Below are 26,931 nucleotides of genomic sequence, written 5' to 3'. Positions count from 1 at the left end.
CTCCCCCTTGGGAACATACCATATTAATTTAAAAAAAAAAGAACAGAACAAAATTTTGCAAATATACTGTTATTCTTCCATCCTAATAAAAGCATCTCATGGTCCCAGATAGTGACCACGTCATGTATTTTCTCTCCTTTATTTGTGTCTCCAATCTTGGCTTTCAATTTTCTTCTAAACCATGCTAATTTTTTCCATATCATTCTTTGAACTTGTTCCTTTCAATATCAAGAGTGACCTCTGCTTTCTTAAATCTAATAGCCAATTAGGTATTTGTCTTCTTATTTTATTTACACACCCTCTTGTCAATCTCATCTAATTTTGTACTTTAAATTGCAAATACGTTTGAGATTCCCAAATGTATTTGTCTAGCCCAGATCTCTTTTCCAAACTTGAATTCAAATGTCCAACTGCCTCTTTAACACTTCTAGAAATTTCTAATAGACATCTCAAACACAGCATGCCCAAAACTAAAATTCTGAACTCTGTCTCACAAGACTTGCTTTATCTCTAGGATTTCCTTTTTCAATTGATGATGACTCCATCTTTCAGTTGCTCATAAAGCGTTTTTGACTCTTCTTTTCTTCTTATACAGCAAATTTAATTCTTAAAAAAATATTGGTAGCATGAACCACAACAACAGCTTCAAATCTGATATTTCTCATTACCTTCACATGAGCCACTATCCATTGTCTCTTACCTGGATTACCACGGTGACCTGGTCTCCCTACTTTGGCTCTAAATTCTTTTCAACTAATTTTATTAAAATGTAAAGTAGATCTTGCCACATCTCTGATCAAAATCTTTCCAGGACTCTACCTTTCACTGAATGAAATTGAAACTGCTTACTTACAAGACACTACCTAACCTTCTTTCCTTAACAACTTGAGATATTCTCCCTCTCTCTCTCCTTCCATTTTAGCCACATTAATTCCTTGCTATTTCTGGAAACTGCCAGGCACACGCTTCCTTAGGACTGTGCACTATCTGTTCATTCTACCTGGAACTCTGTGACCCAAGATATCTATATGGTCATCTCTCTCACCTTTTTTTAAGTCATTACTGATAAGCCACCTTTGCAGTGAGACTTACTCTGGTGTTTCTTATTTAATTATATAACATGATTGCCCCTCAATCCTCATTCCACACCCTCCTTAGCATGCTCTGCATTTTCTGTTTTCACTAGCAATTGTCCATATACTACATAATACTACATAATTTACTTATTTTATTTATTTTTATATTTATTTATTTGTTTATTTATTTATTTTTGAGACTGAATTTTGCTCTTGTCGCCCAGGCTGGAGTACAATGGCACAATCTGGGCTCACTTCAACCTCTGTCTCCCGGGTTCAAGCGATTCTCCTGCCTCAGCCACCCGAGTAAATGGGATCACAGGCACCCACAACCATGCCCAGCTAATTTTTGCATTTTTAATAGACACAGGGTCTCACCATGTTGGCCAGGCTGGTCTTGAACTCCTGACCTCAGGTGATCTTCCCGCCTCAGCCTCCCAAAGTGCTGGGATTACAGGCCTGAACCACCGCTCCCAGACTCATGTTTATTCTTGATTACCAATTCCGTACCCCCCATTTAAGCTACATGAGGCCAAAATCGTTCCATTGTTTGTAAGATTGTATTTAACGAGGCATCCCAGATTTCTTCTCCATTGTAAAAGCTCTTTTCTGGTTAAATCTCTGCCCTTTGAGATTCATTCTCAGCAGCTCCTGATGCCATACCCCACTGTGCAGTACCAGGAAACATTCTCATCCCACCTTTTGGAGGGGGTGGAAGTCGTAGGTGTAAAGTTCTGACAAAGGCTTGTAACCTTGAAAAAATATCTCTTCCAATTTCTGTTAAAGTACAAATGTACCCTTTTCCATCTTTCCTTTCAAATGGAACCATTTGTGGGCCTCACCTGGGAAGAAAAAGGTGCAGCTCTGATATGACACATGTTGAATGTGGGTACTGCATTGACAATACACATAGACTGGTGTTATGAACATAGTAATACACAGTTAATATCACTTGAATGTGTGGATGGATATGCAGCATTTTCACTTGGTATGTGTACTGAGGTTCTCAAATGGTTCCATTTGAAAGGGAAAGACAGAACAGGCATATTTGTACTTTAACAGAAATTGGAACAAATATTGTTTCAAGGACACGAGCCTTTGTCACATTTCATACCTGCTTCACTCCCCCAAATGGTGGGCTGAGAATGTTGCACAGTGCTGCATTGTGAAGTATGGGATGAGGAACTAGTTAGAATGAATCTCAGAAGGCAGAGATTTAACCAGAGCAGAGCTTTTACTGAGGAGTAGGAATCTGGACATATTTTGAGGGGACTGAAGACAGGCAGTTGCACCTTCTATCCCAGGGGAGCAGAGGGTGTAGGAGAGAATGTGTGGCCCCATTTGAAAGACTTATAAAAGAAGCTGAAGACTGTGGGCTCTAAGCCAACCATGGCAAGGGAACTTCTTTTTTTTTTAATTTTAAGTTCTGGGATACATGTGCAGAATGTGTAGGTTTGTTACATAGGTAAATGTGTGCCACGGTGGTTTGTCACACCTATCTACCCATAACCTAGGTATTAAGCCCCACGTGCATTAGCTATTTACCCTGATGCTCTCCCTCCCCCAGCCCCTCCAACAGGCCCCAGTGGGTGATGTTCCCCTCCCTGTGTCCATGTTCTTTCATTGTTCAGCTCCCTTTTATGAGTAAGAACATGCAGTGTTTGGTTTCCTGTTTCTGTGTTAGTTTGCTGAGGATTATGGCTTCCAGCTCCACCCATGTCCCTGCAACGGACATGATCTTGTTCCTTTTTATGGCTGCAAAGTATTCCATGGTGTATATGGACCACGTTTTCTTTAACCAGTCTATCACTCATGGGCTGGGCAATCAGGCAAGAGATGGGAACATTTCTTGAACAGACTAAAGATATATGGACCCTTTTTTTGGCCATGAATTGAGGATTTCAGAGAATATTATGGTGTAATGTAACAACGGTGGTCACTGGAGGGTGGTACATGGTGATGTCAGCTTAAGTATTCACATAAAAAGGAAGCTTTGACAGAGGAAGAGCCTCAGCCTCTACGGGCAGGGCACACACAGACCTCTCTAAACAAAATCTTGCATGGCTGGGAATCTTTGAGTTTCTGATGGTACCCTAGCCCTACAGGACAGGCAGGAAGACTCATTCGCTTCTAAGACATATGTGCCCTCTTGTCTGTGTCAATATTTTTTTTATTTGCTAAGTTTCTTTTTTCTTTTTTTAATTATACTTTAAGTTCTGGGTTACATTTGCAGAACGTGCAGTTTTGTTATATAGGTATACATGTGCCATGGTGGTTTGCTGCACCCATCAACCCATCACCTACGTTAGGTATTTCTCCTAATGTTATCCCTCCCCTAGCCCCCACCCCCCTACAGGCTCCAGTGTGTGATGTTCCCCTCCCTGTGTCCGTGAGTTCCCACTGTTCAACTCCCACTTATGGGTGAGAACATGCGGTATTTGATTTTCAGATCTTGTGATACTTTGCTGAGAATGATGGTTTCCAGCTTCATCCATGTCCCTGCAAAGGGCATGAACTCTTCCTCTTTTATGGCTGCATAGTATTCCATGGTGTATATGTGCCACATTTTCTTAATCCAGTCTATCACTGATGGACATTTGGGTTGGTTCCAAGTCTTTGCTATTGTGAATAGTGCCACAATGAACATATGTGTGCATGTGTCTTTATCGTAGAATGATTTATAATCCTTTGGGTATATGCCCAGTAATGGGATTGCAGGGTCAAATGGTACTTCTAGTTGTAGATCCTTGAGGAATCGCCACACTGTCTTACATAATGATTGAACTAATTCACACTCTCACCAACGGTGTAAAAGTGTTCCTATTTCTCCACATCCTCTCCAGCATCTGTTGTTTCCTGACGTTTTAATGTTTGCCATTCTAACTGGCATGAAATGGTATCTCGTTGTGGTTTTGATTTGCATTTCTCTAATGACCAGAGATGATGAGCATTTTTTTCATATGTCTGTTGGTACATAAACGTCTTCTTTTGAGAAGTGTCTGTTCATATCTTTTGCCCATTGTTTGATGGGGTTGTTTTTTCTTGTAAATTTATCAAGATAACTTTGTTTTCATATCTATTCTTGAACTGTAATAATTTTCAATGAAGTGGGATAATGAACATCAGCAGTCCAAAAAGCAGGAATCAATGGTTTTGGAGAGCTTATATGATTTTGCTACTTTTGATAATTTAAGACCAAACTTAAGTGTGTTCCTTTAATGTGTGCTTTCAGGTAAATACTACATGGTTACCAAGTTGGGTGTCAAAATTGTGACAAAATTGATCAAAAAACTAATAATGCGCATGATGCTTATTGAATATAAACTACAAATTATATGGTTTTTCTTGGTCTGGATGTGTCTACCAAAGTGAACTTATTTAAAGAAAACACATGAGCCAGGAGCGGCGGCTCACACCTGTAATCCTAGCACTTTGGGAGGCCAAGGCGGGCAGATCACAGGGTCAGGAGATCAGGACCATCCTGGCTAACACGGTGAAACCCTGTCTCTACTAAAAATACAAAAAAATTAGCTGGGCATGGTGGCGGGTGCCAGCAGTCCCAGCTACTTGGGAGGCTGAGGCAGGAGAATGGCGTGAACCCAGGAGGCGGAGCTTGCAGTGAGCCGAGATTGCACCACTGCACTCCAGCCTGGGCGACAGAGCGAGACTACATCTGGGGAGGGGGGAGGGATAGCATTAGGAGATATACCTAATTTAAATAACGAGTTAATGGGTGCAGCACACCAACATGGCACATGTATACATATGTAACAAACCTGCATGTTGTGCACATGTACCCTAGAACTTATAGTATAATAAAAAAAGGTAAATAAATAAAAAAATTCTTGATAATATATTTTTTAAAAAAGAAAACACATGTAAAACTTACTGAAAAAATAAATTAGAAAATCTGATAAATTCTACTTTTATTGTTTCCAATACAGTAACTTCAATAAATTACAAGCAAATTGTTAGAGATTTTTAGAGGAATAATTTTCATGGACAAAGTGTTCTTACATTTATTACACTAACCGTATGCATGTGGATATTTCAAAATACTTTAAAGGTATTTATTCTCTTTACATATTAATTTCAAGTTCATTGCTATTATAAACCTATTCATTAACAAAAATGGAAAACCTAAAAGCTGACTTCCACGCATAATATCACAAATGTCTAATGTGACTGAATTAATGATGTTGCTACTTATTTCATAAAAGAGTAAAACACTGTTTTCAAAGGATAGATCTTGCTTTACATAAAATGTTCTTGAACTGCATGAGAGACACTGAATAATTCTGTACAGAAGTCCAGATTCAACTTTCCTGAAAATGATTGGGGAATGACTAGATAAATGATCGTAGCTAATGTTTATTGTTTAGGTAAAAGTACCTAAGTAGAAAAGAGATCTTTAGGCCAGGCACAGTGGCTCACGCCTCTAAACCAAGCACTTTGGGAGGCCGAGGCAGGCAGATCACTTGAGGTCAGGAGTTTAAGACCACCCTGGCCAACACGATGAAACCCTGTCTCTACTAAAAATACAGAAATTAGCCAAGTGTGGTGGTGTGCATCTGTAATCCCAGCTAGTCAGGAGACGGAGGCAGGAGATTTGCTTGAACCTAGGAGGCGGAGGTTGCCTTGAGCCGGGATCACCACCACTGCACTCCAGCCTGGGCAACAGAGCCAGACTCTGTCTCAAAAACAAAAACAAAAACAAAAAAAAAAAGAAAAGTGATCTTTAAAATACCATTTAATCCACCTCCTGCTATTCTTCTTTCCACAGAGTACTTAATTGTTCCACCACTATAACGGTTTCACATGTATACATTTAACTTGGAGTTCAATAGAAGAGAGAGAAAGATTCTAAAAATACCTGAAAGAGAGATGTAAACATTAAAAAAGGCAATAATTTAAGCAGTAAAAATAATTCTAGCTAATGGCTTTATATGGACTAGCTTTTTGCATTGTGACAGTTCTTAGTTATGGAAGCTAAGACATCCTCACCCCGGTTAGGTAACTCACACAGGTCACAAAGGCTGTTAGTTTTGGAGCAGACTCCTATCCTGATACTTTGTTTTCAAGTTCTTAACTCTCTCTGTCCCCTTATTTGATTAGCTGATCCAGTACAGAGTAACAGTCAAACATTTAAGGAAGTTGGTATTTAGATTTGCAAGTAGAAAGAAGGGGACAAATATTTTGAACTCCTTCAGTGTTCCTGACACAATATTAAGTACTTAGGAAGTTTTCTCACTATTTATCTTTACACTCATATTTGGTAAAGCCTTTATAAGACTATAAGATCTGAGAATTGTTTGGAATCAAGCAACTCAACAATGAAAAATAAATATAAGTAATTAAAGATTTGGGAAGTAATCCAATTAATAGAAGAAAACATAATGTATTTTTTGTGTAGAAAAGGGTATGTTTATGAGAAACTTACTAACAAGAGTTTCTAGATATCTAAAAGGCATTTGTGAACAGAGTTTTCTTGTTTTCTCAAGCCAATAGAAATAGAAACAAAACTAAAGTATATGGCGCGGGGTACAGTATTCATGAACAAAATGTAGCTAAGAATTAGCATGATGCTGATATAAAATTGAGTAACCACTGTATATCAGTACTAAAGGCAGTGACAGAGATAGAGATATCAAGTTATATTAGGAAAGACATAATATCAATTCTCATTCCTTTCTTCTCCAGTGTTTTTCTTAGGGAAATAAACATAAATACACAAATATTTCTGCATATAAATTTCATCCTGCTTTCCAATCTATAAGTTATGTGAAATTCTCTCTATTTTTAAAGAGAAACTATTAGAGTTTAAGAAGTCTTCCCAATTTAATAAAGAAATTAAGTGGAAGTCAAGGAAGGCAGTTTATGGAGAAAAAATTAAAGCACAAAGCTTGGAGCTAGAAGATCTGAGTTCCAGTGTGGACCTGGGCACTTTGTATCATTTGACTGTGAGAAAATTGCTTCTCAATACTTTATTTGTAAAGTAAAACATAAGAATACACGCAAAATTGTTGGAAAGATTAAATAGGCATAGTGTCAGTAGAAACACTTTGAATATGAATATAAATACTTTTTAAAGAATTTATGGAAGAACAGACTTCTTTCTTGGCCTACGGTTGAAGATTAAATTAAAGAAACCTAAATGCTCATGTTTTTAGTCAATAAGACTTTGATCTAAACTTTTAAAACTGCTTCTGACCAAATGTTTTTATTTGACTACTTCTCATCTTCAAACTCATGCACAGTATAAGTCATTCTTGCCATCTAACATGGGTCTAATATGGTTCATGATTTGCATTAACTTTGAGAGATTTTAGCTACCTAATAAGGAAAAAAATAGTAGTTAGAACCTTGTGCATCTTTGAGTTATCACCTACCCAATATTATCAGAAAGTACTACAAGATAGCCCTTGTCATATACAGGGATGGAGAATAACAGTGAACAATGAAAACTACTTACAATTTCAGAGAAGAACAGGATAGATCTTAGGGCCAAAAAGTTTAAGATGTCTTTTACCTCTTGATATGTTACTCATTTTATCACATCCAACTGGAATTATTCTTGTACTTCTCTTATTATTGAAAGCTTCTAGAAATTTGCAAGAAGCAGATAGACCTAATAATTAATCTGATTATCAGTTCCCCCCAAAAAAATGCTTGAGTCATAAATAGTAGCAAAATCCATTGATTGTAAATAAAGTAGAAGGGAGACATGACTGAGCCATTTCCACCAAGCAAGATAATTAAAGTCAGAGATGCTGTTTCCTGCTTTCCTGGTATAAACAATGAAGCTGCTCTACTGGCCTCTCCACAGCCTGGATGTCCCAAAACCACCTCCCTCTTCTTTCCTTCCACATTCTCTAAAGAGGATTCTGGGTCATAAAGGAAGGAAAATTGGTGTAACTTCTTTCCTGAAACGACTTCAGCTTCCTCTGTGTTTGTATTTGTGATATCTTATTATAAGACGAGCTAACATCTATTATTAATTGATGCACTAATTAAAGCCATACTTGCAGTTTCCATTAGCTTATTCCCTAAATTCTCCAGAGTTGCCTGTCTGGTTTTAATCAAAACCAAATGGTAGTCCAAATTCCCAGCCTGGAGCAGCTAGGAGGAAGTCATTCAAGGGAGGCACAAGAAAGCAGAAAAGATAAACAGATGATAGTTCACAAAATTTGTGACGGACGAAGGATGCAGATACCATGAGCGGCTTTAGAGATGTGATTCAGGAACGCTGCCATGCTAGATGGAAGCAGTTGTAAGTGTTTAATGTCAGCAAGACTCTAATACGATCAAGATGGAGCCTGTCTTCTGCTCCAGCACTGGATTTTTGTAACTGGAGGATTCTGACTAGAGGTAATGCGCTGCTGCATTTGCCATAACACAAACTATTTTAATTCTGTGAAGGATTCTTGTGATCAGAGAGATCTGGAAGAAATCGTTCTATTAACTGGATGCTTGGGATTTTACTTACAGATGGTCTCAGGGACAGAATGAAAAGCTGCAGCATTTCCAATTTTAAGTCATGTTCAGAAAAGTTTTTGCCATTTAGAAGAATTATGGTATTAAGGCTAAATTCATCTTGCTCTCTTAAAAGATCTTTTGAAATGAGAGCAAGCACAGGCATTTTGATTAAGCTGTGCATATACATTTAATATAGTGGAAAGGTTGTGGATAGAGAGAAAACTATGTTTTCTTTCTTTCTTTCTTTTTTCATGAGCAGTGTGGGATAGAAAAAGCTCTAGGACTTTATGACTCTCCAGCTAATCACCTCAAGAGCTTTGACAAAACTCACTTGAGTTCTGTGTAAAATCAGAACTCCTAAAACGCCCAGGCGGCTGGGCTGTCCCCTCCTCCCCTCTTTTCGTACAGCCTTTCTAGCATGCACACTCCTCAGAGGCAGGAAATACTTTCCAGGCAATCTGGGCCTGGTTGTGGAGGCCCCTTTTGCAAAACCTCAGTCTGAATTTAGTAGACAGAAGTCACTAGGAATGCCTTGACAGGATCCTGCCTTAGCTAAGGCTCCCTCCAGCTGCAGAGAGTGTTTTTGTTAGACTCACACACTGCGTGAAACTGCTCAGAATAGAGCCATGATCTCAACCACGAAATGGGAACTTAGATTTTGGAGAAACTAACGGGGACGGACTTCTTTCCTAGCCTGAGTGTTGAGCAGTGTCATGCCTTGGCGTTTCAGCTCCTCGTTGTCTAGGTAAGACGCTATGGACTATCTTTATGCTTTGAGGCGGTCTTTGAAGAGGCAGAAAGATTGAGATAAATGTTAGCATCTTGCACGGAGTTGGTGACTTCCTAGGTTTTAGAGCAAAGCCATAAAATCAGAAGTGGAAAATGTTTGATAAGTAGAAAATTGTGAGTCAATTCGTTTTAGCAAACTGTCAGTTCTAAAACAGGCTCCATATAGATTTAACTCTTTTCCTCCATAAAGTAAGATTTTATTTTTATCCCTTTTTATGTTTAACTTATTTATTAATTGAGCTGTCGGATCAGTTTTCCTATTTCTTGGCATAACGTGAAACAAATACATTTTCTCACACATCAGTGTGAGGTGTAAATGAATTCCTCCCTACCTTCCTTTGCCAACAGGGAGAGTAGAAAGCACCCGAGTGACTTTTGCTTAATAATCAGTCTCCAAAGAGTATTTTGTGTCTCATTTAAAACTACGAAGATTGAATTTCTTATTATTTTACCCAAGCCAGTTTCAACCATATGTCAAGCTTCTCCTGTACAGCTTAAAATGTTCATTTAAAAAAAAAAAAAGTAAACACGTGAAATTTCAGGAATTATTTCTGTCCTAAATAGTATTTAATCTGAGTTTTGGAAATTTAAATGTCGGAATCGAATTTAGTTTATATTAATTTTCCTGGATTCACTGCTTGCTCCGGTCACATTTTGTGTAATATTTTGAATAACTGAAGTCAATCTCAGTGACACTGACATTCATTATAACTCTTTTAGGGCAGCCAGAAATCACTCCAGTCATATGGAAACTGTTTGTGTCCTTACTTATGTAATCGTAAAATTACATATCCACCTGACTGTAGTCTCTTTAAGGTAATCTTAAATGTTTAAATGTACAATACATTAGAAAAGAAGTTTAGTAATGACCGAAAAAGTGTGGACTTATAATGCACAAGATACTGTTATATTTCTGAATATTTATAATAAAATTCATCATTTTATAGAAATAAAATGCTACATAAAGGGAAGAAATATTCATGTACATTTTCAAATCTATTAGATGAATACAAAATATACTAAGTGAAAGATGGAGAGCTATTTTGACAGTTGGATCATAAGAAATGAAGTAACTGTTTTCATTATAAGTTTTTATATAGTACAAGGTGACCATCTGCTATATTAGCTATTCTCAAATTTTATGCTAGAATAACTTATATTGATAAATTTTAACTATTCACTGATAATTTGTGTTAAAACTTCTTAAATATGAGAAAAAGAATCTACTTTTTATATATGTGGAAGATAAAATACTGACTTATCTAAATTATGATTTAATTAAAATCTCCAAATGGAATTTCAGAGAAGGAAAGAACATAAGAGATGGTCTCCTCTAACAATGTCTTGAGGTTGTCTACAAGAAGCTGAGAAATGGGATTTAAAAGTGACCTGTCCAAGGTCACACCTCTAGCTAGTAGAAGGGATGACAGCAGAACCACAGTGCCCTGATTCATAATTCAGATATCTTTTTATCCCATCATCCTGCCTCCCATAATAATTATGCATAATGAAGTATGAACATGTCCAGTAGAAGGGTGCTTTGCAGACAGAAGTTTGTAGTTCCTCTAATTTTAAAAAAAAAAAAAGGGTAAAACTGTCACCAATGTTAATTATGTGGGAAAAAAAAACCTAACTTAAAAAAAAATCAAATCAGTATGCCTTCAATAAACACTTTACAGTAGTAACTTGCTTTATGACTATTTTATTATATTTGATGTTTATGTCAAGAAAATCAATCCATATGCTAATAATTATATTAATTTTAATCTGATGTTTCTTTAAAAATAGAGCTAGAAAACAGCTTTTCTAATTTGTATCCTTGTACTCAAATGATCATAATGAAACTGTCCCAACCAATGACTTTCAGAGGCAATTTTACAGCAAACCCCCCAGACATCCTTTCTTCTATCTAGCCTAAATCATTGTTGCTGTAGCTTATTTCAAGTTCTATGTGGGTCTTTTCACTAAATATATAAAAAGCCTAAGTTGACATATAAAAAATATGTTTACATTTCTCCAGCATGTTTGCAATCCCTTAATTGATTTGTATGTCTACTCTAAGCCTTCTACAAAGTCATTTAATTGTAGAATGCAGAATTTTTACAGTATATAAATAAATGTCTGACCAACGTGGTATAAAATGGGAGCGTGGGTTATTTCATCTGCATCATACTTCATATATGACAATATTTGTTGCTGTGTGTGCTGAAGCAGTATACCTTCTCAGACAAGACCCTTTCTCATAAACGTAACACATTCCATTTCTAATAGCTGCCATTTCCTTAGAGAGAATGTGTCATGATACTTTTTTTTTCCATTTTCATGACCAGATTGAGTTTCCTGATGTTATTACTACTTAAAAGAGACACTATTCAACACTTCCTTTCAATGTCACCACACTCTACATTATTGGAATGAGAAATAAGTGCAGTAAAGTGGTGGCCCTTATAGCTGACTGCATGATTCCTAGAAGGCCTAGTAAAAGATAGCACATCACTTCATTTTCTTCATAAGGACATTATAATTTTAAAAAAAGAATTTTTTCTGTCTCTGTCTATACCTACCCATACCATATAACTCACTACAAATACTTATGGGATGGTTTAATCTTATTCATAGAGTTTTAGATCTTACAGGCTTAAAATAGGTCAAAAATTGATCATTTGAAATTTGTCTTTTGTTTGTTTTTTATTTGTTTCCTCTTGAAAAATGAGTGATGTCAGTGTTATAAAATGAGAATCACTCTTTAAAAACTATTACAGTATGGCAAAGTTCCAAATGACCAAGATCTAGATCAGGGATTTTATTATCAAAATAGAGACATGTCAAGAATTGCACATGAGAATTGGAAGAGGACAAGGGAACACTGAAAACTTTCAAATTTGAGGGAAGTAGTGTGAATATTGGGCCTGCTTTCCCCACACGAAAGATAAGCCCCTTGCATAAACAACATAGACCAAACAGAGTTACAGAGAAGAATGACTCTTGATTGACTTTGGTGTGATAGAGAAATACAGTGTTTACTTCTATGGTTCTGTTTTGGCTTTCAACTGATAGTTTACAGAGTTTTGATAAATAAATGGGCTAATTTTTAAGAAAGTTAAACAGAATAATAATGAATAAACTAGGATCTTGAGACCCAGTTAAAAAAGATTGTTAATTTTGATTCAGTGGATTAGAGTATATAAATGAACTTTAAAAGATTAAACAGTGACTCAAATGCCAAAAAAAAAAAGCTGAAAGATAATGTAAACAGCATGCATATGAACTTGCTCATTAATTGAGATAAATGGGTGGAAAAGACAATTGTATGTGTGAAAAGGTTGTTTCTGTATTAGCTTGAAATAACAAAGTGTTTTAGCAATGCAATTCAAATAATTCAAAGAGAAAATCAGCCCTGTTAATGGAAATGAGATAGAAAAGAAGTAGGAAGATCAAACAGCAGGTTTAGATACTCAATTAGTGTTTCTTTTATTCCCAGCAATTAGCAAAATACCTAGCTTGTCAGGAATTATCAACACTTATTTGTCAATAAATGTTTGTGAAATGAATGGAAGGAAAACCAGGGTTGAGGAATGGTAATGTGTGGGAGTTGGACTTCTTTCTTATTTTCCAGACATCCTGTAATAATAGAATAATAATTTCTAAAGGGGAAGGAAAATAAGAGGTTGGAAAGAGTCATCAGAGCCTGGGGCCAGAGGTTAACAACACTCTCATTAGATGACATTTCAAGTTCATTAAGCACCAGAAGGAAGCATAGGCATCCAGAAATGGTTTGAAATTAAAAGTTACATGAGGCCAGTGAGAACAGAGCACTAGTGAATTTTCCACATTTTAAATGGGGTAGTGTACCGAAAAAAATAATGGACAAAGTTAGAAAACTGGCTCTGATTTCCTCTTTACCACTTGACGCTCTGTGATTTGATGTTTGCCCCGTAACTACTTTGAGTTTCTGCTTTTTATTAGTAAAGTATGGGATTTCCAGGTCATGTTAGGCATTAGATTAGATTTCATGTGTGCAAATTGTTTTGCATACAGTATAATCAACAAATCCTTGTTTAAAAAGGCATAAGTCAATTAATCAAGAAAGAATATGGGAGGCCAAGGCAGTCAGATCACCTGAGGTCAAGAATTCGAGACCAGCCTGACCAACATGGTGAAACCCCATCTCTACAGAAAATACAAAAAACTTTAGCCGGGCATGGTAGCAGGCACCGGTAATCCCAGCTGCTCAGGAGGCTGAGGCAGGAGATCACTTGAATCTGGGAGGTGAAGGTTGCAGTGAGCCGAAATTGTGCCATCGCACTCCAGACTGGGCGACAAGAGCAAAACTTCATCTCAGGAAAAAAAAAAAAAAAAAAAAGAATAAAGAATAATTGTGTTTCACTCACATTTTGTTCTAATCACTCATCTATATTGAAATATCATGGATATAGAAGAGATAGTTTCAGCTCATACTCAGCCCTGGATTCTGCAGCTAAGGTCAGTTGAAAGCTAAAGGAGTCATCATCACCATCACCATCACCATCATCATGATCAAGTCACTTTACATCTAGTGAGTGCTTGAAACGTGCCATGGACTAAGTGTTCTACATATATTATAATCTCATTGTTATTAACTCATTATCATTTTCCCCTCAACAGTTTTTTCATTATTCCCATTGCAGAACTGAGAAAACTGAGGTACACAGAATTTAGGTAAGCAACCCTAATCACCAGGGGAAAAAAAAGTTATTTCACAGACATCCTCATAAAAATGGGAGAGAATTCCTGCCCACCAGTATGTATTTGACACTGAGCTAGTTAATCAGTCCTGCCAAAATTCTTCCCTATCAAATTAGAGCAATAATGGTATTTGTTTCCTACAACATTTGTATTACTGCTAAAGGAGATAGCTTCTAAGTAACACACCGAATACAGTACTTGGCCCATAATAAGTGCTTAATTAATTGAAGGATTTTTTTTACTATAGTTATCATTATAAGTTTCTAATGCATTTAATATTTCTTAGGTATTAAGAAAAACACTTGGTGATAAAAATAAGCTCAAACATTTATAGGTAGATGACAAAATTAAGATGAGATGATAGAGATGTATGGAAGACAAAAGTTGATAGCAGAGACATTGACCCCAGGTAGGACACCAAGCTAACAGAAGTAATTAAGTTCCTAATGACATCTTGTTCCTGATTTCAGTGAAAATTGTGCTTATGGAATGACTAAAAATGTAATTCCCTACTGTCAACTTGCTATCTGAGCACCTGTGCTGATGTAGCTATATCTGTTATTTACACGGAGTGATTACTGTGTCTACTGTTGGAGTGTTCTTAGAAATGATAGCAAAGCTAAAAATAAAGTGAGCACTTAAAGCAAAACCGCATCTCACCATGATGATGATAAAACATTATAATCCGTGTTCCTTGTTGAATAAAAATATCTTTTTATAATACAGCAAACCACATTTCAATCATACTGCTTTGCCATCAATAATAAAAAGGTCAGCCACACGTTTAATATCAACTTTAACCCTAGACTATTTCCTGTTACATGAAAAATTTCAAGTGAAACAAGATCAGAGGAAAGGCAATACTTTTCTTTATTGTAAGAGGTTCTGCAGAAAAGAGATATTATGGCAAAGAAGATAATTATTCATTAATGAATTTATTTGCAGAATTAATCTAAGGTACAATGTATTTGTAAATGCCCAAATTATTCTGCATAGGATCAAACAGTACTATTAAGAAGATTGCATACTTAAAAAAAAAACATGGAGATCCAAATAAAACATAGATACTTAGAAATTACTACATCTGGCCGGGCGTGGTGGCTCACGCCTGTAATCCCAGCACTTTGGGAGGCCGAGGTGGGCAGATCACGAGGTCAGGAGATCAAGACCATCCTGGCTAACACAGTGAAACCCTGTCTCTACTAAAAATACAAAAAAATTAGCCGGGCTTGGTGATGGGCACCTGTAGTCCCAGTTACTGAGGAGGCTGAAGCAGGGGAATGGCATGAACTTGGGAGGCAGAGCTTGCAGTGAGCCCAGATCGCGCCACTGCACTCCAGCCTGGGCGACAGAGCGAGACTCCGTCTCAAAAAAAAAAAAAAGAAAAAGAAGTTACTACATCCATAAACCAATATTGTCCCACATGGCTCTGTTAATTCTGGGATCTCCTAGAAACCAATATCCCCAGAAAGATCTCAGTGATATCAGGAGAATATCATAAAATATTCCCAGTTTCCTCAAATTACATGAGGGTTGCTTAAGAAAATGTTAAGAGAATCTCCAAATCTGGCTGACTTGAGCCATAAAGTGGGTGGTAAGTCAAACACTGCCAGTATCTGCTCTCCTCTCTGCAAGAAAATTAGACACTACTGGAAGCGACATTAAATAGCAGCAACCTGGACGTAAAAATAGAGCACCGCTGAAATAATAGCCTGCAGTTTTGCAACACCCTGCTCTTTTCTCATGAGCTGACTTCTAGTGGATTGAAAGAGTTAACTTTCAAATTTGCCTGAATCACTGAGGGCTAAGAATGAGAAAAAAAAATGTTTTAAGTTGAGTAAAAACTCAGATATACCTAAAAATGGGTTAACAACAAAATAATATTTTTCAGCTGGGTACCTATTTCTTCATTTTTCTTCTAAAGACTAAACCTGATGGAAGGTTGGATGTGTCTTTTGGAAAAAGTGATACACTACTTATTCCCCTTACTTGGCTCATTATAGATGACTTATTCTTTAATTTGGTAGTTTTTGATGCTTTCCAGACAGCCTAAAGACAGGGAAGCTACTTCATATATAATAGTTTAATCTCCATTAAGCAATTTGCCAATAAAACTTTTAACAGGGATTCATGTTTTCCACTAACATGTAATGAGGTATAACAAGTACATTCCAGCATTAAACAAAGTATGTAAAAGTAGAGGAATAATGATTTTGTGTGGGATTAAGACACATATTGCTACTAAAGAAAGGGAATCTGCATGAAATCATATGGAGGTAAATTCTTGCATCATGTTATTAAATGTTGATCCACCCACAGTCTAATTCTAGTCTTGTCTAATTTAGATTAGATAACATGAATATTTTAAAGGAAAAACACTAATTGTTTTTTACTGAAAGTTGGCTGTCTGGACTAGACTCATAGAAATGCTTTTTAGAAATGTGCTCTTACGGTTTTTGCTATTTGTTTGTGTATTTACATAAAGGAATTAAGAAACATAATATCTTCCCTGGGCTTTCTGGCTTCTCCTAAGCATATGTCAATTCAGTTTGGCCGTAAAGAGCATTCCTCTTCATTTATCACTGAGCTGTGTGGCAGTGGGAAGGCGCCCAAATGTACACAATTTAGTTTGCTAGGTAATTTGTTCTTTGACATTATCATTAAGAAAATGGGTTTCATTTTGGCTTCCACAAATGCTCTTTGTAATGAAGATTTACTTTGACATGAGTTGAAGAACTACATTAAGTTGTGCTCCTGTGATCATGTCTGTTTCCAGGTTGTTGATTGTCTTTTCTAGTTGCCTAATTCAATTCAGTAAGTGTTTTGGGGGCACATACGATGTACACGTGTGACTCCTCAAGAGTAGGCTAAGATACAGTAAGATTTCATATCATTACCAGATGTTCAGGTTTCCAACATATGCATCTTACCAAGGTGACCCTCACCACGTAGCAACAAAATGTGCCAAATGTAGAGGTGTCTTCTTCTTCGTTCAAATGCCGAGAGAGCATTTTAGAAACTGTTAAGTTGCGTTTAATTAACATGAGATTATTTCCCTTACATCTTCTCTTCCTTCCCACAGTGACTAAGCACATGCTATGCGATAGCTGTTTTATGTAAGTGTGTGTGTATATTTATATACATACATATGCACACATATATATTTGGGTGCATGTGTCTCTCTGTGTGTATATATGTGTATATATATATATATATATATACACACACACGTGTGTGTATGTGTCTGTGTGTGTGTGTCCATGTATGTGTATGTGTATAAAGCAGTAGGTGGAGAACACAACCTAGAAATTTAACATGGGATGGCTAATCAGGATGAAAAACTCTAAGGGAAACCAGAAGTAATTCTAGCTATCTAAGGAAGAAGTAAGAAAAGAAAAGTAAAATGGCAGTACTGTTATGTCTTTATTTTCCCTTCCATTAAATATTCAGGATATTTAATAGAATATCCTAGAGTCAATCATGCGTTCATTTATTTATATCGATATATATGTGTATACACACACACACTCTCACAACCCAGAAGTCAATAGCGTGTTCATTTATACATATGTGTGTGTTTACATATACATATTTATGTGTGCGTGTATTTGTATACATATGTGCATCTATGTGTGTGTATACACACATATATATATCACATGTATTCTCAAAGGACTGCTTTATGTATACACACACATATATGTATCACACGTATTCTCAAAGGACTGCTTTATATATACACACACACATATATGTATCACATGTATTCTCAAAGGACAAAATAAGATACCTGCATTTGATGGGATGAATACAAAAGTTGCCATCTTTCCAAGTACTGTGAGTGAGGGATTCAGGAAAAGTGGGAATTTGAGTGAGAATTCCCCATTTATGTGCATTTACTAATGTAATGCTATTTATATGTTATTTTATGTATCTGAAACTTCTATTGAGATAACATTTTAGGAAAACTATGGCTTAGACAATTCCTAAGAATACCTGTTCCAAATGTGAGGAACTCCCCAGGAGAGTTAGGGAAGGAAAGGAAACTGAAAGAACTGACCTAAGAATCTCGTAGAAATTGTGCTGACATTGGTGACATAAGATAAATATCCAAACTGGCACCTTTTCTTTGCTACGTACATGAGACTGGTGTTTGTGTAATTGCGAGGGGATGCTGTGGTGAGGGGGAATGGGGCAAAAAGAATAGTTTGGCCCCACCAGACATATTGCAGAAGAACTGCAGCCGTGTTTATGCATCAACTTAACCTTAAAATTCCTGCTGTAGAACATTTTAAAATTTAAATTATTTTTAGCATGAATTCTGAAATCCAGAGATAAGACTTTCTTAGCAAATGGCACACAATATCATAATACTTTAAATTATTTTAGCTATCTCTCCTGATATTTAACTCTGTATTTCTAAACAATATGATTGTACTATGATTTTTTTTTCTATTTTAAACATTATCTGTTAACTTCCTGCTACAGAAAGTGACTATCTCCCTTAAATTATTTTCCCTGCTCTCCCTAATCTCACTCCTCACAGAATCCTATGCACTGAAAATCATTGCTTCATATGTTTTGGTTAATTTAATGTTTACTATTTGCATTATTTTGACTACATGAAAAAAATTAGCCACAGCTTACGGAGTATGCTATAATTATATTTTCCTTCTTGTAAAACTATTTTTCCTGTGGTTGATAATTGATATCCCTAGTGTTCTCTATAACTATTAATAATTCTTCCATCCAAATTGCTTGACTTTATTATAAAATTCCTCTCAATATGTCATATATAATTTATTATTTCCCTTTTTCAGAGACATCTCCCAGAGACAACTTTAGGAGTTATGTGAAATGATTGACCACTGGACTTGCTACACAACTTTTATCCTGAAAATTCTATACCTTCCTCACTTGTGCTGAATTCTTGGCTTCCTTTTGCCATGTCTTTCCCACTGTGTTTATTTTTTAATTTGGGGGTAGCTATCTCTCCAGTAGCTTTTGAGAAGAGGTTAAAAAAAAAGTAAGACTTTTCATATAATTTTAAGGCAGACATAATTTCCCATCCAAATTTTGAAGTCGTATTTGCCTGTCGTCTTCCCTGCACTGTTACTTTTGACAAATCTGATACCATTGATTCCCAGCTCCTAATACATCATCTCTTTTTCTCTTTCTCCGATTACATTCAGAACCATTTGCTTACCTCCTATGTTCTGAAAATTCACAACGATATTTCTTATGTGGTCTATTTTTCTTTCTGGTACCATTGCATCCTCATGAGTTCCCTTCGATCGGAAGACTTGAATCATTTGTTCTGGGACACATGCTAAAATTGTTTTCTTTGAAAAATTTCTTCTCTTAATGTTCTCTGAAGGCCGGGCGCGGTGGCTCACGCCTGTAATCCCAACAGTTTGGGAGGCCGAGGCAGGTGGATCACCTGAGGTCAGGAGTTCGAGATCAGCCTCACCAACATGAAGAAAACTGTCTCTAGTAAAAATAAAAAATTATCCTGGCGTTGTGGCACATGCCTGTAATCCCAGCTACTCGGGAGGCTGAGGCAGGAGAATCACTTGAACCCAGGAGGCAGAGGTTGCAGTGAGCCGAGATCGCGCCATTGCACTCCAGCCTGGGCAACAAGAGTGAAACTCTGTTTAAAAAAAAAAAAAAAAAAAAAAAAAAAATTCTCTGAAATGTTTCTGATAAATGTTACCCTCCAAGGTAACTAGTGAGTTTTCGAGTTGCAAGCAATTCTCTGGAGTTTATTGTTACCTCTGTTATCTTTTCCAAAGAGGTAGCTCTAGAATAGTAGAAATCTGAAGCCAGAAAGAAAGGAAGATTTCTTCTATCCAGTAGGAAACTGTACCTCAAATACCATTTGACTTGAACGTTCTGGAGGCAGAAAACTTACCACAGATAGATAGATATTTACCACAGATAGATATCCATGATAGAACTTTAACTTTGTAACTATTATCCTTGTCTACAGGAGTTTCTCCCACAAAATTGGTAAGCTTCAGTAGCAAAGGTAGACTATACAGTTCAGGTTTATATTCCTAATGTTTAGACAAGTTTCTGCCACTCACTGGGTACTAAATAAATGCTTGATGAATAGTGATTATGATGTAACTACTGTCAGTTCTACAGACTGAACACTTGATTTCAGCCAGTGGTACTTCATCTGCACCTTGCTCTCTCAGGCTGTAGAATCAGCAGTAGTAATTATTATCAAGCTCTTCTTTTCTAAGAACAATTGGCAGGCCAAATTATAAGGTGGTCTTCTATTTCAGAGACAAGTGCAAAAATAGAGCATGATCGTTTGATATCAAATATAGATCAGTCATTTTCAAACTAGAATGTCTCCAATTGTTAAATACGGTAACATTTAATTTGTTTAATTTATTATTATTTTTTTTTGCTCTATCACCCAGGCAAGAGTGCAGTGGTGCGATCATGGCTCACTGCAGTCTTGACCTCCTGGGCTCAAGCAATCCTCCCACCTCAGCCTCCCAAGTTGCTGGGTCTACAGGTGCACGCCACCACTCCTGGCTAATTTTTGCATTTTTTGTAGAAACATCATCTCCCTATGTTACCCAGGCTGGTCTGAAACTCCTGGCTCAAGTGATCCGCACACCTCAGCCTCCCAAAGTGCTGGGATTACAGGCGTGAGCCATCATGCCCAGTAATTTTGTTCAACTTTAATGTATATATTGTATGCTATAAAACTCTTACGTTAAGGCATGGTAAGTGTTACAAAATTAACCCAAACAATGAATTCAAAATCATGCACGAATATCACAAATTTGGAAATTTCAAAAGTATTTTCCAGAATCATAGCATCATTAGAAGTACATACAGTCTCTTGTGATGTTAATGTCACGGTGCTTGAACACATGAATTTAAGAAGTGAAAAATCCCCATGGAAATTCACTTCATAAAACCAACATCCTGAAATGACCTACACTTTTCCAGATCCTCCATCCAAATCCTCAGCAACTGAGCTCATTCTGAATGAAACTGCATGAATAGGATTACAAAAGAAATGTAATAGAAATCTGAAAAATAAGTAGTCAGTTTTTTGAAATGTAATTTTAAATAAGGCGGCCCAGTGAGGAGGCTCACAGGAGAAGTCAGTCTTTTACAAAGATTTCTCTCTATTAGGGGATAGATTGTAATCAATTCAGATGATTTAGGAAATGAGACCTATAAACTCAGATGTGATTGACAATAATCTAATGCTCCTATTTATTAATAATGTGGTCTTTAAATCATAGAGACAGATTTAACTATAAATCTTACAAATCAAAATTTAAATAGAAACTGGATAGGAGAGCTTGCAGACATTCATTTTTTTAAAAAAACTATCAGACCACATGACATGGAATGAATGAAGATGCCAAATGTAATAATGATGGTTATGAAAATTGAGAAATTGCATATCTTAAAAATAAAAGTGTACACTTACAGAAATGATTTGGAAATGTTCAAAGCACCTAGATTAGAAATGAAAGCAAGAAGAGTTAATGCTTTATTGGATTTGTCTTATTTATAGTCTCTCTTTCCAGTTAGATTGTCTCAGAACTTGTTGAACTATTATAGACTCTCTTTCCAGTTAGATTGTCTCAGAACTTGTTGAACTATCTTCCTTTGATTTGACAGAAATACTTACCTACTTGTCAAGGTTGAGTGACAGAAATTAATGAATATTATTGTCAAGTCTTAAAGGCAAAATTTTTGTGTAATTCTTTTTGCCTAAAAAGTTAATAAAACTATATTTCTTCTTAGTAAAAGAAATGAAACCAGAATTCAGGCTCAACTTAAAATATAAATGTGGCTTAGGAGTGACATCGTAATACCACTTGGCATTTCTTAAGTGAGCCGGCTCTTTCTACACTGGATAAAAATAAAGAGAGAAAAGTATCTAAAACCCTATTACCTCCCAAATGTGCCCATGAAAGCAGAAATTTTCTGGCTTGCATCTATGCGTTCTTTCCACTTTCCGTAGCCTCCCACGTTATAATGACTTATGCATGGAATTCAGAGATTTTATATTTTCTCTTGAGTGCAGAGTGAACGTCAACATGGAAAATGTGAAGGCTGACCACTTTTCAAGATGGCCACAGACCTTTGAGGGAACCAAATAGTATCCAGAAAGATACTTGGTCAGGCTGGGATACTAAAATTCTAGCACATGTCAATTTCGCCAGTTTTTACAGAGTGGAAATATTTACCTCTCAGGCATGTGCTTAGTCAGAACAGCTCGAAATTTTTGTTGGGGAGTCAAGGCCCTTTACAATAGAATAGACTAAAGAGATCGAAAATCAGTATAGCAGTTAATCTTGTTTATAGCAGAAATCAGTAACTCAACCCATGTTGTGTGCTGACAGTTCTCATGTGAAGTAAAAACTAAAAGTGTCTGCTCTGTGAACGGGATTTTTCTTTTACAGTCCAATAATATAGTTTCATTGTGGGGCAAAATTTGGGTTAGTCATTTTTATAAGGTTGAGTTGACACTGGTATTATTTCTTTCCTTTAACTAAGGGTTTGAAGAATTCAAGGCAAAAATTTGGGTACCTGGTATGTGTTTATATTCTAAGCTTGTCTTATGCATGATTTTCTTGTTTACTTAAATTTTATGGCCATATTCTAACAGAAATATGCAAACTAAACTTCTTATAAGCCAAACAGAATGAGACTGAAGTTTCTGAAGAATAGTCCCAATTGTCTTATAGTCATATCTTCCTTTATGTTCACTTGAATTCTTGCATAAAATATTTAGAGTTTACACATACTAAAGTTATGTGGGAAGAAGGGATGAAGGTAGAATCTCATAATTCCATGGAGACAATGAAGTTTGTTGACTATCTCAGTCTGGGCCTTAGAAGCAGGACCAAGTTTGAATCTAGGCTCACTTGCTACATGTGTAACTTTAGTAAATTATTTAATTTCCCTTAAGCTTCAAAAATACCAGCTTGCAAGCTAGTAGTAGCAGTAGTAGGATGCATGTACAGATGTATCTGTCCTAAGGCATTGTAAATGGTATGTGTTATGCTTTCTAATCCATGCATTGTGTGTTAATATGTGCTAAACTGGATTATTCCATGTTTCTTAGTCACTCCCTGGAGTAACTACATACTGGTCGTTTGGGTTCGGTGTTAGCTCCTTCACACACTAATACATTACACATGCTGTCTCTATAGCTCAAGTTTTGCATGAACAGTTCCCTGGTGGCTTTCGCTGTGATTCAAACCAAACAGTGAATAGATTTATTTAACAACTTGTGTTCACAAAAGTAAATCAGGAAAGCATGCAAGCCAGAACAATGTTTCTTCCAGTGATTTTTATTAAGTATTGCATTTCACATATTTTCTTAATGGAGTTTTAAATGTTCAGTATTTGTATCTTTATTCATTAATGGACCAATCCAACTGCCTTTAAAGGCCTTTAAAAGTATTGCTGATGATTTTTATCAGAAATATTCAATGTTAAATTTCCTTCTAGTGTTAGGCTTCTTAAAGAAATGACGTTATTAAAGCTACTAAACAGAAGCTTTATAAAATCTCTTAACTTTGATAGCATAGATTAAGTTTTCTCTTTTCTAAGATATATTTTGACTTTAGAAACGTATCTGCGACTACATATTTTTTTGAATTTTTTAATAGGTGGTGAAATGACAGAACTCATTCGCTTCTTTGATTGGTGATTTTGAAATAATCTTTCATCAAGTTCCATCTCCTTTACCCTCATATGGAATATATCTCTCTGTCTGTTGTTAAACTACGATGACATGTCTGTAGCTATCAGAAAGAGAAGCTGGGAAGAACATGTGACCCACTGGATGGGACAGCCTTTTAATTCTGATGATTGTAACACAGCATGTCATCATGGACTAGTAGCTGACAGCTTGCAGGCAAGTATGGAAAAAGATGCAACTCTAAATGTGGACCGCAAAGAAAAGTGTGTTTCACTACCTGACTGCTGTCATGGATCAGAGCTGAGAGATTTTCCTGGGAGGCCAATGGGTCATCTTTCAAAGGATGTGGACGAAAATGACAGCCATGAAGGTGAAGATCAGTTTCTTTCTCTGGAAGCCAGCACAGAGACACTAGTGCATGTTTCTGATGAGGATAACAATTCTGATTTATGCCTTACAGATGATAAACAGGTTTTAAATACCCAAGGGCAGAAAACATCAGGCCAACATGTGATCCAAGGAGCAGGCTCCTTAGAAAAGGCACTGCCCATCATACAAAGTAACCAAGTTTCTTCTAACTCCTGGGGAATAGCTGGTGAAACTGAATTAGCACTGGTAAAAGAAAGTGGGGAGAGAAAAGTTACTGACTCTATAAGTAAAAGCCTGGAGCTTTGCAATGAAATAAGCTTAAGTGAAATAAACGATGCACCCAAAGTAAATGCAGTGGATACTTTGAATGTGAAAGATATTGCACCTGAGAAACAATTGCTTAACTCTGCTGTAATTGCTCAGCAACGAAGGAAACCTGATCCCCCTAAAGATGAAAATGAAAGAAGCACCTGCAATGTAGTACAAGATGAGTTCTTGGATATTCCTTGCACAAACAGAGGACTGCCATTATTAAAAACAAATTTTGGAAGCTGCCTTCTGCAGCCTCCTTCCTGCCTCAATGGAATGTCAGCTGAAAATGGCCTGGAGAAGAGTGGTTTTTCACAACATCAAAACAAAAGTCCACCAAAGGTCAAGGCAGAAGATGGCATGCAGTGTTTACACTTAAAGGAGACCCTGGCCACCCAGGAACCCACAGATAACCAAGTCAGACTTCGTAAGAGAAAGGTAAGACATATGCACAGATTCTCTGGCTTTTGAAATTTTGTAAATATCCTTGGATTTATCAGTTATCATTTTGCTTGGATTAAAAAGATATGAAGATGTTTCTTTTGCCCTGTTATGCAGATGCATAATTCAAAGACTACTCACTTGGTCAAACCATCAAAATATGTAAAAATTAAAGAATAATAATCTATCCGTTTCACTAATAATGTGTATAATGGTTTATGAATATTCTATTTCAGAATTGTGTTGAAAACAGGATTGGTATCCCTTTCTTTAGTTGGAATTAAATAGCCACTAGATAGCTCATAGACATGCAATTCAAGGCATTCTGTAGAGTGATTTCTAATTCTTATAAAGAAAGTCATGGTACTGTTATAGCATTTATTTGGGCATATTTCTTTTTCTCTTCAAAAAGAGTATGTTTTCATAAGAAAAAAAGGTGGTATAAATCACATATTTAAAATAATCCCTTCACATATACAAAGGCTAAACTACTCCCACCCCCAAAATGTGCTGGTGCCATTTTAAGTGATACCCTGGCACACTCACCATCAATAGATATATCATAGTCTCTGTTTCTTGCCACAACTGTTACTTAACTGTCAACCAGAAAAGGCTAATAACCACAATTATGTTTTATGCTACAGCCCCTTTGGCTAATTCTAAAGATGCTATCCTCCCCTGCGAAGCTTTCAAGTGAGAGAAGCAAGAGCTAAGATGGTGCTACCTGAATTATGGTTTAGCAAGTGAACCCTTGACCAAAACCTGTCTTTTCTATAGAATTTCCCCACGTTTTTCCAAAAACTGTAGAGTTATAGTCCTGATATAAGTCCAAGCACAGTTTCTTCTTCTATAAACCCCACATGGCCAGTGGCATGGAAGAAACCCTGCATTTTTGACACTGGTATGCACCGATTAAAACATATATCCTTGCCCCTCTCTTGATATATTCATCCATAACTGCAATTCTCCTAAACACAAAAGTAATGTTCTTTGTTCTGTTCAACTGGGGCTATCTACCTTGAGAGAGAAAAAAAAAAATCTACTACTTTCTTTGTAGTGAAGAAATCTGGTTTTCATAGACTGTGGTTTTGCTAACAAACTAGATCAGTAATGTGTCGTGAGTTAGTTTAAATGAAGTCAAAGGCTTTACAGCAAAAATCAGTGTCCACAAGCTATATGCTAACAGAGCATTTTGTGCTTCTGGCAGACTCTCCCTTCCTTACATAAGTTTTATGAAAATCTTAATGCTCTATAAAGTTGTTATGATTAAACTGTTTAGATCACTTTTTCAAAAACTTTCATATATCCTATCAAATCTGTTTGAGGGAATGCTGTAATGACATAAGACAGTATTAACTGACCTATGGCATAGCTCCCCTAAAATAAAACAAACTCCACCCAACTGCCAATGGAAACATTAAACATTCCAGAAACATATACTCACCACTTGAACATTTATATCAATACTAAGAATGCTGGAAAGAATTTACTCTTGGACATGTCACTATAGCATGGTTGCCTTTTGAGAGTTATAATTATATCTCATTTACAAGTTCTAACTTAAATATTCTATTTTAAGCATTCTGTCATTCTAAAGTGTTGTGACATTGCCTGATGGAATATTTACTTTAACTCTACAACCCATTTAGGATGCCTTCTAATAAATAGATTAAATGAAAACTTTTAGGTTGGGAATTTATCCTAGAAAACTACAATTATGGGAGAAGCCCTTAGAACTAAAACGTGTAAGAATTTTTGTTTTATGCATTATTGGATGAGTGTTAAAATACCGTTGAATTGGCAATTCGCCATTTTTAGAAATTTACCAGAAGAAACAATAGAGCATATTCATAGAAAGATATGTACAGAGGTGTTCATCACTATATTGCATGTTACTGAAAGAAAAATGAAACAGTCTACATTTGCATCAATAAAGAATTTGTTTAGGCCAGGCGCGGTGTCTCATGCCTGTAATCCCAGCACTTTGGGAGGCCGAGGCAGGCGTATCACGAGGTCAGGAGATCGAGACCATCCCGGCTAACATGGTGAAAC

General features: G+C 36.4%; 1 protein-coding gene across 5 annotated transcripts in view; it reads left to right on the top strand.

Annotated features, from left to right (window-relative positions):
* DLC1 (DLC1 Rho GTPase activating protein) overlaps positions 1-26,931 on the top strand; it is a 527,396-nt gene that overhangs the window by 80,166 nt on the left and 420,299 nt on the right. Inside the window, exons 1-2 of one of the 5 annotated variants that reach the window (XM_016959114.3) lie at positions 8,205-8,444; positions 23,729-24,876. In XM_016959114.3, coding sequence (XP_016814603.1) covers positions 23,854-24,876 — 1,023 coding nt within the window. In that variant the 5' untranslated portion in view covers positions 8,205-8,444; positions 23,729-23,853. Of the gene's footprint in view, positions 1-8,204; positions 8,445-8,958; positions 9,298-23,728; positions 24,877-26,931 lie in introns of those variants that run through there. The other 4 variants (XM_054656569.2, XM_016959112.4, XM_054656568.2 and 1 more) reach the window with 4 other exon arrangements.

Source organism: Pan troglodytes, chromosome 7 (assembly GCF_028858775.2).
Source record: "Pan troglodytes isolate AG18354 chromosome 7, NHGRI_mPanTro3-v2.0_pri, whole genome shotgun sequence".
NCBI classification, from domain to species: Eukaryota; Metazoa; Chordata; class Mammalia; order Primates; family Hominidae; genus Pan; species Pan troglodytes.
The sequence above is the reverse complement of the archived record's forward strand: the minus strand, read 5'-3'. Positions and strand labels throughout refer to the sequence as shown.